Source organism: Lipophrys pholis, assembly GCF_963383615.2.
Source record: "Lipophrys pholis genome assembly, chromosome: 9".
Lineage (NCBI taxonomy): Eukaryota > Metazoa > Chordata > Actinopteri > Blenniiformes > Blenniidae > Lipophrys > Lipophrys pholis.
Window position 1 is genome coordinate 9289030 of NC_137639.1, and position 15241 is coordinate 9304270.

General features: G+C 43.6%; 1 protein-coding gene across 1 annotated transcript in view; it reads right to left on the reverse strand.

Annotated features, from left to right (window-relative positions):
* Positions 1 to 2570: 2570 nt before the first annotated feature.
* Positions 2571 to 15241, reverse strand: part of eif3ea (eukaryotic translation initiation factor 3, subunit E, a) — a 34372-nt gene continuing 21701 nt past the window's right edge. Inside the window, exons 10-13 of the mRNA XM_080472273.1 lie at positions 11682 to 11791; positions 4417 to 4519; positions 3869 to 4003; positions 2571 to 2756 (exon numbers count right to left, since the gene is read on the reverse strand). Coding sequence (XP_080328399.1) covers positions 2721 to 2756; positions 3869 to 4003; positions 4417 to 4519; positions 11682 to 11791 — 384 coding nt within the window. The 3' untranslated portion in view covers positions 2571 to 2720. The remainder of the gene's footprint in view (positions 2757 to 3868; positions 4004 to 4416; positions 4520 to 11681; positions 11792 to 15241) is intronic.

The window sequence follows — 15241 nt, forward strand, 5'->3', positions numbered from 1 at the left end:
ACTTATGGACCAAAAAAAAAATAAAAAACCTAAAAGCTGACCAAAACCTATAGTGACCTTTGTCCTGACTTTGTTTATTTATTTATCCGGAGAGCAGCGGCAGACATTGTGGTGAGCAGGGCTGCAAGCCGCAGGCAGTGCCGCTGGTTTGGATTCCTCTCTAAAACAACACAGTTAAAGGTGGATGTGATAATTTAGGCCCCCGGACACTTTTATTTTCATGATGTGTCACTGAGGGGGGGTGGGGGGGCAGGTAAACCAATCACTTTATTCTCTCCATCCCTCCTCATCACCTTCCTCCCCCTCCTCCTCAATGCAGTGCACAGTGGAGGTGACGTCAGCATTTGGATGGCCTGGCTCTGAGCCCTCAGTGCCATAACAGCAATGAGGGGAGCTGCCTGTACACCCTGTTCATCGGAGACCCATGTCTTCATTGTGGCTTTTTGTCACAAATGAGAGAGAACGAGAGAGAGAAAAAAAAGAAACACACAATACAGAAAAAGCCACAGTGGTCATCTTAAAGTCAGAATCCCCCAAATGTCAAGGGCAGGATGAGAGTGAGGCAAACTGAGAAAGTTCAAGCCACATTTTGTAGCAACTCTCCATGTTTGTGGCTCCCAAAAGGAAAGAGGGAAAACTCCAATATCCCAAAATAATCTGACAGGACATTCACAAATAAATCTGAAACACTAAAGTCCACATGTACAAACAAAAGGGTTTGTATGCTTGCTGTAACTCCAGAGGTGTCCTTTTCTTCATCAGGATTTTAAAGACCTATTTTTACACGATTCATAAACTTGAGGACAGAGATTAAAAAGCACTTTAAGTGAAACTTAAATAGTAAGCCAAAAGTCAAATTATGACCATTAATTGATATTAAACGAGCCATTAGCAAGGGAGGCTAGATAGGTGGTGGGATCATTTTGAAATAACTACAGAAAATGGAGGGTGAACTCCAATTTTAATCATTAAGCAATTGTTTCACACAGGCTTTATATTTGCCAATTAATTGTCAAGAACATGTGACTGATTTGGTTTCACAAGAAAAATGGGGATTTAAATATCATAGGTTTTACAAGGGGTTTAATGTGCCAGTCCAATGGAGAAAAACTTTAAAAAGCTCAGCTTATTGTGCTTTTCATCATGTGATTTGGGAGTTGTTGACCCATGGCAGTGGGATTTAAACCAGCAAACTTCAGCTTCTAACTTTGTTTCCATAACCTCTCTCCCACCACTGCCCAAGCAAAGGTCCAGCGTCTTGTGTCGACCTCAAAATCCTACAAAAACACTCAAATGTTGTGACAGAAATGTGGGTTGTCCAGCCTGAGAAAATGACTTTAAGTCTTTCTGGACCATGATTAGATCATGTGTGATGCCATTTTATTGTGACTGAACTAGAAATGTAAATCAATTTAATCAAAATAGGCGACAAAAACCCCCCCCCAAAAAAACCAATTGGCTGATTTATCGATGGATAGTCTATTCTGTTCTTGTGAAAAGGACAAAGCTGGATGGCCGCTAGAAGTAACTTCATTCAGTGAAATACTGAAGAAATCCCAAAAAAACGGAAGTGAAAGTGCATATTAACAGGAGCGGAGAGTGTGGTGTCCAGCCCCTCCTTCCTGAAACACAGAGGAACACTAGTTTTTGTACATCTGTCTCTGGTCACAATGTCACAATATCTAGCTGTGGTTTGGTCTATTTAAAAACTACACTGAATAAATAAATTGCGATGGACTGTATACTTTGGGAATCCACCGAGAAAGCAGGTTTTCATATTTCACCTCTATTGTACACAGCGCACTTATGTTTATCAACCGAGCGGCTCTGTGACGCACTACGGAAAAAGCAAAGAGGAGGAAAGCACCTATTACTGGTCTGTGCTGCTTCTTCGAATGGAAGTTTCATTCTTCTGTTAGGAAGCCTGTGTGTGTGTGTGTCACACAAACAGGTGACGAAATATCCTTTGAATTTAAACCCGACATATAAGCAGGTGCATATTAGATTAAGTCCTCGTTTCGTTGTTAAATCACATGCGAGGAGCAAATTAAAAGGCAAAATACAGGCATGAAAGCCTGTTTGTGCACAACAGCAATAAAGGAGCGAGGCAGAGACGGAGGGAGAGTCAAATGGCTGAGTTATGAGAGGGTCGAGAGCGGAGAAAAGCGGGGGTGGAGCGGGACATTAAAAAGATTGTGTCCGTCTGGCTAATGGTTCTTTATGGCTCCCTCGTGTCGTCCGATGGGCAGGATGACTGGCAGAGTGTGTGACCACTGGTAACTGTACATCACCTCCGTTTGCCCCCGCCAGCTGACGTCCCGCTCAGCGAGACTGCCTGCCACGCCGAAGCCAACCACTAAAACACTATAAAACCAACAGACTAAACAGCCATTCATCATTACAGCGGCACACATGAGCCGCATCGCACACGGCCATCTTAACTGTCCCCGCTCAGTGACTCAATGTGCACATTAAAACTTCATCAAGTATTACCGATGTAAAAAAGCCCCACCACTCAAACCTCAGCCGCCGTTTGTAATGTCCAGAAATAAGGCAATCATGGGTGAAAATGGTTTTGTTGGTCAATTTTATTGAACTGCTGATGACTTGTACCAAGTGCAAAGCGAGTGCCGTGCTCCTTGAGAGACAAGTGCAGAGGGGGGGAACAAAAGTGGAGACGGAGCGCCGCGAGCGGGAAGGTCCGTCTTCGCCGTTGATGTTTAAAATCCGGCGTCCTGACCTGCCCAGTTCGGTGTCTGCAAGAGAAGCGTGAAGAAAACATTGAATTATAGGCCGTGCTCGGATCGCTGGGACCGATCAAAACAAAACATTTTTGGTCGTTGATTGTGGGAAATGTGAAAAGAAGTTGACGTACATGTGCAAGCAGTTAGACTGCTGACGCTTTTGCCGTGCCGGGAGTGTGTAATGTGTGTGTGTTCTGCTGGGTGAGCGCTGGGTGGTTTGCGAGAGCTGACAGGGACCCTAAGCAGGCGGCCCAGATGGCAGCCAGTAAATGTTCTCTATATGTAAGTGATTTGTAGCCTTGAGGACAGCAGGATGTGATGGCGCTGCTCTGTGAGCAGTTTGCAGCCTCTTTTGTCTAATTACAAAAACTCCTTGATGAAGGGGGCTTTTACTTCTTTTACAGGGCACGGTTATGGCAGCACTCCTGCAGTAGATATTCAAACAATGGGGAGGAGTGTGTTGAGCACATCAAAAGACACTGGAGAAGTGCACAGTTTAAACGGTGAACATTTAACGCGGCGGTTGTAACTCCGCGGCCTCGGAGCTCTCGGGTGTCGGGCGAGGCATCGCACCCATCAATCTGCTTTGACGCGTGTCAAATCTTCAAGGCGACGGCTCGGGCTGGGATCGCATGCTTTATTACGACATTCTGTGGAGCGGCCTACATACCAGGACAACGCACAGGGTCAACATCAAAAACAGACTTAAATGGGATGACTGGACCCTGAGCCAGACATCTGCAGCAGATCCTAAAGTGCAGGGAACTCCTGGCTCTGAGTAATGTTCACCCAGAGCCGGTGTGAGGGTCCACCTTATTTACGCTGCCGAGCTGACTCACCCGGCTCGGGCCCCGTTTTATGGTTGTTTGGACTCTACCTTGTCATTAGGCCTTTGAAGGGCAATGGAGGGATGAAAGCATTAGCTCTGTTAAACTTGCTCTTACTGGCTTATTCCGTGTAAAGGGAGCTTTTGTTGATGGTTGTTCATCAACATTCTTTACCCCTGTTCTCTTGAGCCCATCGTTTCAGGCGCTTTGAACTGCCTGCAGTTCGCGTTGACCTTCTTCGTTCGCATTGTTTCAAGGAGTCGCTGATGATGTGCGCTCGGTACGTGCGCGACTCACCTCGTTTCGGTTGTTGTGGGCCTGCTTTTTCTCAATGTTCATGGCCAACATTTGGCTGCGGAACGAGAGGCTCTTGGTCTTCTCGATCACCTGCTGATAAGGTGATACGGCGTTGTTCCCCATGACCACATGGCCCTACGAAAGAAAGAAAGAAAAAAAAAAGAGAATGGATAAAAATGGACAACAGCCTTACAACAATGCCTAAAAAGCCAACCGCGTTTCATCTGGCAGATGCGCCACTCCACAAACACCAACCTGAAGATCCTGTTCATTTCTACTGTAAAGCACATCCACATAATTCTATGTCATTCTGGAGGTCTGGGCTATGATTTGCTGATTACAGAGAGCTGTTGGGATGTGAACGCCAAAACATGCAGGTTCCACACAAAGCCTCACGGAGACGCTCTGAAAAAGCTTCGATATCGAAGAAACACCCCGCTACCATACCATCAGCATCTTGAGCTCCAGGAGAACAAACTAACAGGTAAAAAGGTCCGCTGCATCAGACTGACACCGAGTTAGCCGGAGAAGGTGACACAAGGTCTCACCAGCTTGGAGTCTATCTTGGCGTCCAGTCTGGCGTTGCGGATGAGGTTGACGATCCATCTTTCAGCTTCCTCGGGAGTCATGTTCAGTTTGTCTGCCAGCATGCTGTGAGGAAACAGAAAGAACAGAAGCTCTAACCAGTTGTTTTTAAAACCACAAGAGAAATACATAAAAAAAAAATACATTAGAGAGGTGTAATCATGATGTGTTTGGTGAGGCATCAGACCATTATGACTCTACAGCTCACCATCCTCAGGTCGTGCATGGGAACTACGGCCCTGTTTACATGAGAACATTGCATTTTCCTTTCAGAAAAGTTTCGCCTTTACACGGCACACAAACGAAGCCAGCTGACACAGAAATGTCATAAATGCTGAAAACGGTGTTCGACCACGAGCTGGCACTGTTTGTTTGTTTGTTTTTGTAGTGGAACCACACACGTGCCTTCAGAGAACAATACGCTATAAATATTAATAAAGGCGACTACATGGACATACCTATGGACAGACGAGAAAGTTGGATTGTTATTCCAGGTGACTCGACTATAAAACTACCAAGTCCCCGGAGAATATGGACTCATGACATTCTTAAGGCTTCAATTGTTGTTATTGTTCATCTCCTCGGACAAGTGGAGGAGATCTATTTACTACGACCGTGGTGCAGCACCGTTTCAGAAAAGTAGCATTTTCTTTGGTTTCCACAGAGACTGAGCATTTTTGAAAAGTTCTATCCTTCGAGTCGCTTTCAAAAAGTTGCACTTTCAGTAGCTCAAAGCACCGGTGCCATAGAACCGGATCCGTTTTCACTCAAAATACATAAACTGTGCATAGAATCTTTGTCACGGGAATGAAAGTAAGAGTTAATTTGATCCTGATTTTCCAAAATTGTGTTTAATGTGTCAAAAATTGTACCCAGACACTTTTAGAAATCATAACGTATTGTTGTATCATCAGCAAACACATTACACTCACTGGTGTAAGCATGGACAACTGGTGCTTTGTTCATATAGCACACATTTTTTATGGCTCTCAGGCAAACAAATAATTAAGGAGACACACAAAGTGTTGTAGACAAAGAGAGACTTGAGTATGTTCACAACAAAACCAGGTCAGATCCTTGCAATCCTTTATCAGCCATTGTATCCAGAGCACCTGTGTCTCAGCCATAATGTCGGCTGATGAAACCCGCATGAATGTTGTAATCCCACCTGGTTTTTAATGATAATTACTATCTGACCATAAACTCACCACGATTAGTATTACTTACAAAGTGTATTAAGTGTTTACAGTTACAGAATTTGTACCACATCCATCATAAATAATACACCTGCTGAACTACCAAACCCGATTAGCTCCGTCACTATTATGAGTGCAGTCCAATTCAAAACACAAAGAGAACAATTAAATTAAGTCTGTGCTGATTCATGCATGAAATATTCAAGAGTTCCAAATAATGCCTAATACTATTTGCAGTATGATGAATGGTGCACATTAGTTGCCAGATGACTAGTTGCTATTTCCATTTCACAACGTTAATAAATGGCCGACGTATTGTGCCGGGGGCAAGAAAAAGCACACCCCCAAAAACACTTCTAATGGTCCTGTGCTAATGGGAGCTTGATTTACAGACTTGGATGCATTAGTCAATTATAAGTGTGGGGACGACCCCATGTCGTGAGCCTCTGCGGTTCCTTTCAGCTTTTGGGTTTTGTTCCTCGGTCTGAGGTGAGCGCTCCTCTCACCTGGCAGCTCCAGCTCATCCCGCACGCCGTTCCAAATGAAAGCCAGCGTGGAGACGAGGCGGCTCTTTGATACGGTCAAACGTAGATGTGTCACAAGCAGCGCGAGGGTGGCTGGCATTCTTTGATCCAAACTTTTCCCCGCTGCAGCTGGTTTCCCTTGAGGCTTTCCAAAATAACTAGACCCCCCTTGATATCCCAAAGTAGACCCCCACCCCCAAATCCCCCGCTGTTTCCTGCCCTCTTCCTCCTGTCTGACCTCCACCACCCTCCAACTCCCGAAACATTTCATATAAGGGCCCCAATAAATAGCCGCAGAAACCTCACTATTCATCTCAAAAGACTTGGTGGAGGGAAAAAAACGAACCCTGGCACCAACACGGCAGGTCTTAAGGGTTTATGTATGTTTGCAGAAAAAAACCTGAGGTTACAATGCCTGTATAAAAACAGTTTACTCCACTAATTATCACTTCCTGATCCATTAATCACTTTTTTGTGAAAGTCCTTGGGTGAGTAAGCTAGAATCTACTCAAGCCACATGACTTCTCACGCCATGGCTCTGCAAACAGATCCCACCACTATTACCGATTTCGCCTGTCGCTCTCAGGGGCTTATTTAACGCATTCTTTTAGCGAGGAGTCATCTTATTTGGGATTTGTGATATGTCTGTATTACCTCGAGGCTCAAACAGGAAGATAAAAAAAGGTTACCACTTTCTAACCCACGAATGCTGGTCGAATGGTGGCAAAACCACATAAAGAGGGCAAGTGAGATGATGTCAGCGTCTGGATGGGGCATTAAGAGCGTAAACAACAAATAAAAAAAGAATTACCTCAGTATAATGAGGGAAACAAGGCTCGGTCTCCCAGTGACAGTGCACATCCCTCAACACTTTCACCACATTGACGCGAGGAGAGAGATGGATAGCAACACCGAAAAACAACAGTTGTGAGGAGATCCATGAGGATCCCTGCAGCCCAGAGGAGGGAAAAACGGATGAACCTGTCACTCCTGATGACGAACCTCGTAGTGTTTGCGCCTCGCTAGACAGCCGATTACACTTCAGCCCATCAAACCTATGGAAAATGATGCATGACAACAAAATTGCTACTCTGGATCATTATTGGGAACCTAACAAGTTTGGAAAAGTGTTGGCTGCCTAATGACGCAAGTTCAGGTCATGATGGATAACACATGTCCGGGATCGCAGAGTGACAAAGTTAACGTGGAGGATTTCACCCCAAGAGATCCGAGACTCGCTGATGCAAAGCAAACGATTCGAGGACGAGCACTTCTAATGCATTTTGACTCATTCACAGCAGAGAAAAATCAGGATTTGATGATATATTAATAATAAACAAAACTGAATTCAGGCTGATGAGGCTTTCCTCAGCTAGGATAGCCGTTAATATTATTAAACACTCATTTATCACTAAATTACAATAGAATTTCCAAAAGGAACAACTTTTATTTCCAAATTAATCTGTGCAGAGTTAGGCCCCGTTTACACGATGGGGGAAAATGGCCATTAATCCCAACTTTTCTGCAACACTGCTACTGCACATGCACAATACGACCGTAGTAAATAGTTCTTCTGCACATGTGCCACAACAATGTTTGCCTCCAGAGTGTCGTGACTGCCCGTTCATATTCTCCTGGGACTAGAGTTTTATTGTTGAGTCACCATAATGGCAATCCAACTTTGTTGTCTGTCCATACTAATGTCTATGAATTTGCAATTGGTAATAAGTTTTGTTTTTTTTATAGCGCATTGTTCTTGCGCACATGTGTTTGTGGTTGGATTACAGAACAAACGAAGACACAAATTTGATTTTGGTCAGTAAACACATGATGAAGGCAGTGGCTTGAAGACTAGTGTCCATTCAGTGTGGTCTGCATTATTGTCCTGTTGGACACTTTAAAAGAATTTAAAAACGTAAAACACCAACAGGAAATACGTCCTGTGGTGAGTGTTTAATGTTACAGTTTCTAACAGTGTTTCTTGATTTAAAAGATGAAAGCCCTCTCAAACTTCATAGACAATACACCTTGAACAAGTCTTGTTAATCATGTACAGCGTATATTTGTAGTTTCATCTTGCATTTGGTTTAAATCTATTTCCAATTTTGAGTTATTGATCTTGAAGAAATAGTGTCGGATTACTTCAGAAATTACTTTGCATTAATTAATTAATTAATTAATTATTTTGCACTTTGCAAAAACCAAGCATTATGCAATTGAAAAAAAACAATATTTTAATTGGAAGCAATCGAAACTAAAAATTAATGAATGTCAAATAACCAGCTTTAAATGGCTTTTAACATTCCAATGAATAATAACTTATTTCTGTGGTTCCAGAAAGTATGGAACCATCACAACTATTGCACAATGGTATCAAATCCTATTTGATCTGTGGTAAGGTGGCATATTGCTGCAGTGGCTAGCAGATTGTTTGAGGGTTGAACCAACTGACCAACCGGGCTTGTCTGTGTGAGTTTTGGCTTCTTTGGTATGCAATTGGTTGTACATTTGAGTGGGTAGACTGAATTAAAGACCACTAGAACTCCGTGTAATGGTGCGACCAGAAGCATGGGGCTCCAACATCCTCAACAGTACTCTGAATACTTCTCCTTAATACTTCTTGAAATGCAGACACCCACTCCTCTTATTTATCTTACAATCAAGTAATCATGGGGAGATTTGAATGAAATTGGTGATCAGTTCCGATTTAACCCCAGTGATTAAGCGTTTGCTGCACATGGGTATTGTGGGTGTTTTGTTTGACAATTCACCAAAGTGGGGGCACATGTCAGTCAAGTCCAGGTCAGATATGGTGATCAAAACAAACATGATCTGGTTTCCTCGCTGGGGACTCGAAGTAACCCCTAACCCCTCGCAACCTGCTCCGTGCAGCATAATGCAGGAACGCAGAGTGCCTCAAAAGGCCCAAGGCCTTGGCTTGTACCAGCCAAAGCTCTCTAATCTAATTTATAAAATAAAGTCTGGCAATGTTTTCCTCCCAGGAAGCGCATTTGTATATCAGAGCAGGTTTACTTTATCTTATTGTCTCTGAGAGAGTTGTTTAACAGCTAGGCCTACTAAGACCTCAGAGAGGGGAAGAGAAAAAAAGAACGGAAGTGGAGGGAGATGAGAGCGAGAGAGAGCGAGAGCGGGGAATGGGTCTGACTCAAACAACCTCCACTATTGACATCCTTTGGCCCTTAAGCCAAGCAGACAACCTCCATGACTGGTTTTACTTTACACAAGCATGATCCTGTTCCTTGGGGGAGAGGGATCACTTTCATTTCGACCCCTCACTCACTCTGGCTCCGCAGCTTTTCGACTTCAGGCTAAGGGACTCCTGCGAGTCTCAATACCAACCTCACACTTGGAGAGAGGGGTCAGGCATTGGGGTCTAACTCGGTTAGAGGAGAGAGGAGGAAGGGGGATTCTTCTCCAAAGTAGTCCCCTTCTTAACGTGGCTGGCCCAAAATGAAGGCATTGTTAAACACTAACATATGATAGCGTTTGGGAGACTCCGAGCCATTTGGAGCAGCCTCGCCTTCGGCTTGGGGTAAAATTGATTTTTCGGGGAAACCGAAATGATTGTGTGGTCGTTTTAATGACTCAATTGTGAGGTGGAAAGATCTTCAGTGTTAGATCCAAATACACAAGACGTTTCTTCCAGCTGCCAGGGAGCTGTTGTGTACAAATACAGCGAGTGATGTGGAGGGGGGAAAAAAAGCAACGGCCCAAATGATCACGTCTCAAGCGTTTACTCGAAATGTCAAAGGACAAATGTGCATGTGAGGTCAGAGCAGGGTTGGACCATTGAAACTCTTGTGGACGGACTAAGGAAATAAACCTTGTAAATCAAACAGGGAAAAACAAAGCTAAATTGGAAACACATACACTCAGGACATTGAAAAGTCTAGACAAAGAGGGTGTGTGTGTGTGTGGGTGTGCATGTGTGTGTAGGCAATTACAAGTGGTGCAAGCTGGATCAAAATAATTCCACTGCCTACAGAATGTTTTGCATAAGACTTTATTGCATAAAATAACTAAATTAAGCCAGCTTCTGGTCTACTTTTGTGTCCCAGCTGTGGGCAAAAGGCGAGCTAAATATCTGTGAAACCATCATGGCCGCCAGCGGTAAAAAATGTCCTCATTAAAAACAGCCATCAAATTCATTCAGAGTCCACGCTTGGGCGCGGAGGGCTTCTGGGTAGAAGCCTAAATGAATTTGAATTTGGGTGTCTATCAAAAATAGACCGGCTCTATGAATCAGCATTCCTAATCCCCTGAAAAAGAAAAAAAAAAAAAAAATGCTGACCCCCTCCCCGCCACAAAAAAAGGTCCTGTTATTTGTGTTCTTGGTTCAAAAACCTCAACAAACGGGAGAGCGGAGGACATGGAAAAAAGGTGAAAAGGGGAGAAGTCACTGCTCCGACTTCCTCCTTCAGTGTTGCCACTAACCTTTGTGGTCCTTAACAAGTAAATGGATCCAATTGCAGTAAGTCTGCCAAAAAGAACCAGGACTCCTAATCAATTCCAGACAATCTGCAATTGGAGATTTCGACAGGGCCTGATCATGTTCCACAGTTCAACCTTGACTACAGACCTCCACGGCTCTATACAACAGTCAATGCAATCATTTTTGTGTCAACAGAAGTAATTCACTCCCTGTTTGGACCGAGCATTGTGTGCTTGTGGACAATATTTAAAACCCAGACATTCTTTCAAATGCTTGGCATACACATGTCAGAGGGGCATTGTTGTTCTCTATGAAAGAAAGAGACATTTGTTTGGTAAATTGGTCAGAACTAGGATTAACATACCAAACAGATATGGGCCAGAAGGGTGAATGCTCCATCTTTATTACTGTTGAGCAGTTAGTCATAAAATCTCTCTTAATTACAATGTTGTTTTTCCTCTCTCCAATGATGCTCAATATAATCAACATTTAGTGAAGTTCTTGGTTGTGGGGATGCATCCAAACTCAATTTTATTCTAACCTAAGCAAACTTAATATTGAGCTTTCAGACCTGTAGGAACCCTCCGACCTCCGTTTACCCCTGGAAAAGAAGTGCTGAAATGACTCTGTGTGCTGAAGCAGCTGGGAACGTCTAAAGCCGCCTAAACCCTGACCTCTTCCTGGGAGCGAACTGTCTGTGCATTGGCCTCAGACAGGTGGTCCTCAAACTTTTAGCAAGCAGAGCAACCCGCGGGGACCTGGAAGCAGTTAAACCTCATAATACTTAATCCCCGAGATGTGTGGGGTCGGCATGGCTGTGTGCGGACGGGCCAATAAACACTTACGTGAGAGGGAACTTCCACTAATCACAAAGCTGCTGTTGCCACTTCCTGCTAGTGGACTGCCTACAAACTCTGGGAATCACAAACGCCACCTCCTAGAAGTCTTTGGAGACGTCTGTCTGAGTTCTCCAGTCCAATATGCTTAAGCAGCCTAGATTAGAAGCTGACAGCTTGCAAAATGTCTGGTCTGGATTGGAGGAGAAAATGGCTCACCCGATGCTGATGCACTGGTGAATTCTGCAGAAGGTCTCGAAAATGAAGAGTCGGGCGTTCTCGATGAAGTCCTCCAGGCAGGCGACCAGGAAGAAGTCATTCACAAGAACCTAGAAAACACAAAACATGCAGATGTAATACGGCGCTACTTCGATCAGTTTGTGTTATTATCAAAAATATGTTGCGCAATTATCAACTTTCGTTTGGACTTCTAAAATCCCATAAAGATTCAGTATAGTATTGTTCATTAATAACATGCATCAATACCAGTATCAGGTTTGATACTGCACAATGTAAAATATCCCAATTCAACCCAGCGAGTATTTCGAGACATCGGAAATATCGGCAGGTAGACAATGGTGCAGGAGCGATGAAGCGGTTTGGAGATTCATTAATATTGGAATAACAATAATAAGGCAGACTGTAAATTAAGATCTGCCAAAATATGAAGAGGAGGTGAAAGCTACTTTGTCCACACCAGCAACTTAATCACCACAGACATTTGGACCAGCAGAGTTAAACCGATGTCGCTTATTAGTTTAACTGCTCAGTGGATCCAGGAAGATTGCTACATGCTAAAGAGGTTTGGGACTCGCACACCAACAATGCTACATGCAATATGTGATGAACATACGGCTGATATCCTTAACAACAGCGAGCGTGTGTTGCGGCACACAGCGAGCTTGGTCCTTCGGTCTACAGTAGGCACAGGGCAGGATGTATAGACGCTACGCGCTGCCCTCTGCGTACTGTAGACGAAGTAGGAAACTGGAGCCAACAAGGCTGTTGGTGTGCGAGGGGTTGAGGCAAAGACGGGTCGGAGGTGGTTCATGGCAACACAAAATAGCCTTCACATATCATTTGCGGATGGAATATAAATTAGGCTTTAAGGCATTTGATAAGTATTGAAATCTGTATTCTATATAAGCAAGTACCTAAAGGTCAGCAGTCGTACTTGTATTCATCCTTTTTAAAAAGTGGTATCGGTGCATTCCCACTTTTCATATTTACTTTTTAAACGATCTCAAGAGAATAAAAAACTAAATATTGAGAAAAGAAATCCTGTGCACAATCAAACTGTAGAATGATAAACATGAACAATACAGTATACCCACAGGTGTGATAATGGGTAATTTATCAAGTCAAAACCTGAAGGAAAAAGCTTAGTAACTTCTTCATTTGTAACCTAAGATTTGCTTATTTAGCATTCCATCTTTTGCAGCTGTTTTCTAAAATCTTGAAAAGTCACCATATTACCACAGTCCTCATAAAAATACAAATCTAATGACAGGTCTGTCTCAGTCTTCTTCGAAAATGGTGAAGTATCTCATGATGTGTTTAAAGACCAAAACGCAAAATGTGTCCAGAACGCGACAGCTTGCATTTAGTGACAGATTGTACTTTTTGAGTGATTTTCAACATGCAAGAATCGCATACAGTTTAAATGATTACCTAAATCTGAAATACCTCAATCGAGGGTTGGGATTAAGACAAATCAGGCTGATGAAAAGTTCAGGTTTAAGCTTTTCAACCTTCAGTGAGTCAAGTCTTCTTTTATTTCAGCTTGAAGAAAAAGTGAAGGAACAAATCGCTGAACCTAAAATCCAATTTGTTTCTGGTTCAGTAAGTGTAGATGGAAGGCCTTGCTGACTGCATTTTTTTCTTAGTTTAACGTTTACTTTGGCACAAGCTTTAAAAAAGAAAGCTCCCTGAACGAGGCGGCGATCTCGGGCCATCTGAGGTGCTCCAAATCAGCCACACGTCTTCAAAATTCTCCAATCGCCACATGAGACAATGGAGAAAGAACAGAGCCGACCGCCGAGATGACCACGCTGTCAGCGACTTATCACCGGTCATCTGGTCTGGTGGTTCTGCCTCAGCTCCCCCCAGTGCTGCGTCGCCAAATCTCACAGCTACCGTCATCCAACAACTGCTGCAGCACCCGTCCAAATAAACTCACAGATGAGAGCAAGTCTTTTCATGCGTCCATGTGCGGCATCACCTGCGACTTGTTGCATTAAGAAACACGGCCTCGCTCACGGACTCTTCCACACGGCTGCATATGGCTAATTCATCTACTGTAAATGTTCGTGACCCGGCTATGGCCCCAGAGGTACCCCTGTGTGAAATGCTCACATTTCTCACTGCATTCCAACTCCGCAGTGAGAGCTATTTCACATCACAGGCCTCCACCTTCAGAAGTTCTTCAAGATATACCAGCTCCTTTTGTGTGCCTCTGCTGCTATCTGATCAGAGTTCTGGGTGAATAAATCCCAACTACATGGCGCTATCAGGCAACGCAACTTACAGCTGTGACAATGCTTATCTAAGGCTGATAAACTCTGAACAGTTAAGTGCCCTAATTATTGTCATCTGGGATTCAGGCCGCAACGCTTTCAAATAAATTCTTAGAAGGGTCCGAGGAGCCCGTTTTTACGCACAATCTGTAAAGTATAGGCCTACCTTTAGCCATGTTCTCATTCTTTGACCTGCAAGCGACTAACATCTGACAGTGATTCCAGATTTGGGTGGAGCGGCAAAATGGAAGGAGAAAAAACAAAAAGCAGCCTGAATGGGACAATTTAAACCAAAGTAAACCCTCCAAAAGAAAGAACTTGGCTCAAACCTTTGTTGCGGGTGCAGTAAACTGAAGTCAATACCCATATCTTGCTATTACAGCAATCAGCAAATAGATGTGTGCCACTCTTCTCAATGGCACAAAATTGATGCATTGCAAATGCTCATCTCAACGAGATATCGGTTTACCTCCACAGTCTGCAAAGCGTCTCTTTCCCTCTAAAAGAATGTTTTTTGTGTGTTTTTTCTTTTTTTAAAGAAGCATGTCTGTGAATTTCTGGTAAAAAGGTAAAAATTCACCGACTTCAAATGAGAGCATTTTGGGCAAAATGTTTGCAGACCATCACAGGGAATGCATTAAAGGTGCTTTTAAAACGTTTTTGGAACCACCCACCTCGTTAGACCTGCTTGTGAATTGGCCGAGGTCAAAAGAGGGCCTTTGTGCCTACTGGTCATGCTCTGATAGGACTGACAGGTAGACGAGTGTTAAAAGCACCTGGAATAGTGCGGGCTATGACCTCAGACGGAGCATCTGTTTCAAGCAGAGAGGAGACTCTGTAAACAGCCCTGCGAGGTGAGGTCGAGACCAAGCCGCAGAGTTTCCCTAAAAACAAAGTGCACGCATGTGTTTAACAAGGTCAGTGATTGAGGGCGTGTGTCATGTCTTCGCTGAAATGGGATCCAGCGCTAATATTGTTGACAGTACGTGTCGTCAGTTGGAGATGGCCCCTGGAGGCCTCCTTACAGGAAAAAGAATCGCATTTTCTCTTTGCACATGTTCGATTCTTTGTCTGACCACATTATCTTTTATAATCTCGAGGTTATAAACCAAGTAAAAACAAATCTGGCCAGTGAGTTCAGCTGTAACTTCCTCATTTGTTTAACAGTGACTTGGACTGCTGGTGACTCTCTGTATTAGCAAATTAAAAAAAAAAAAAGAAAAAAAGAAATTGGTTAAAGTGAAATGGAAGCTCCAGTAAACC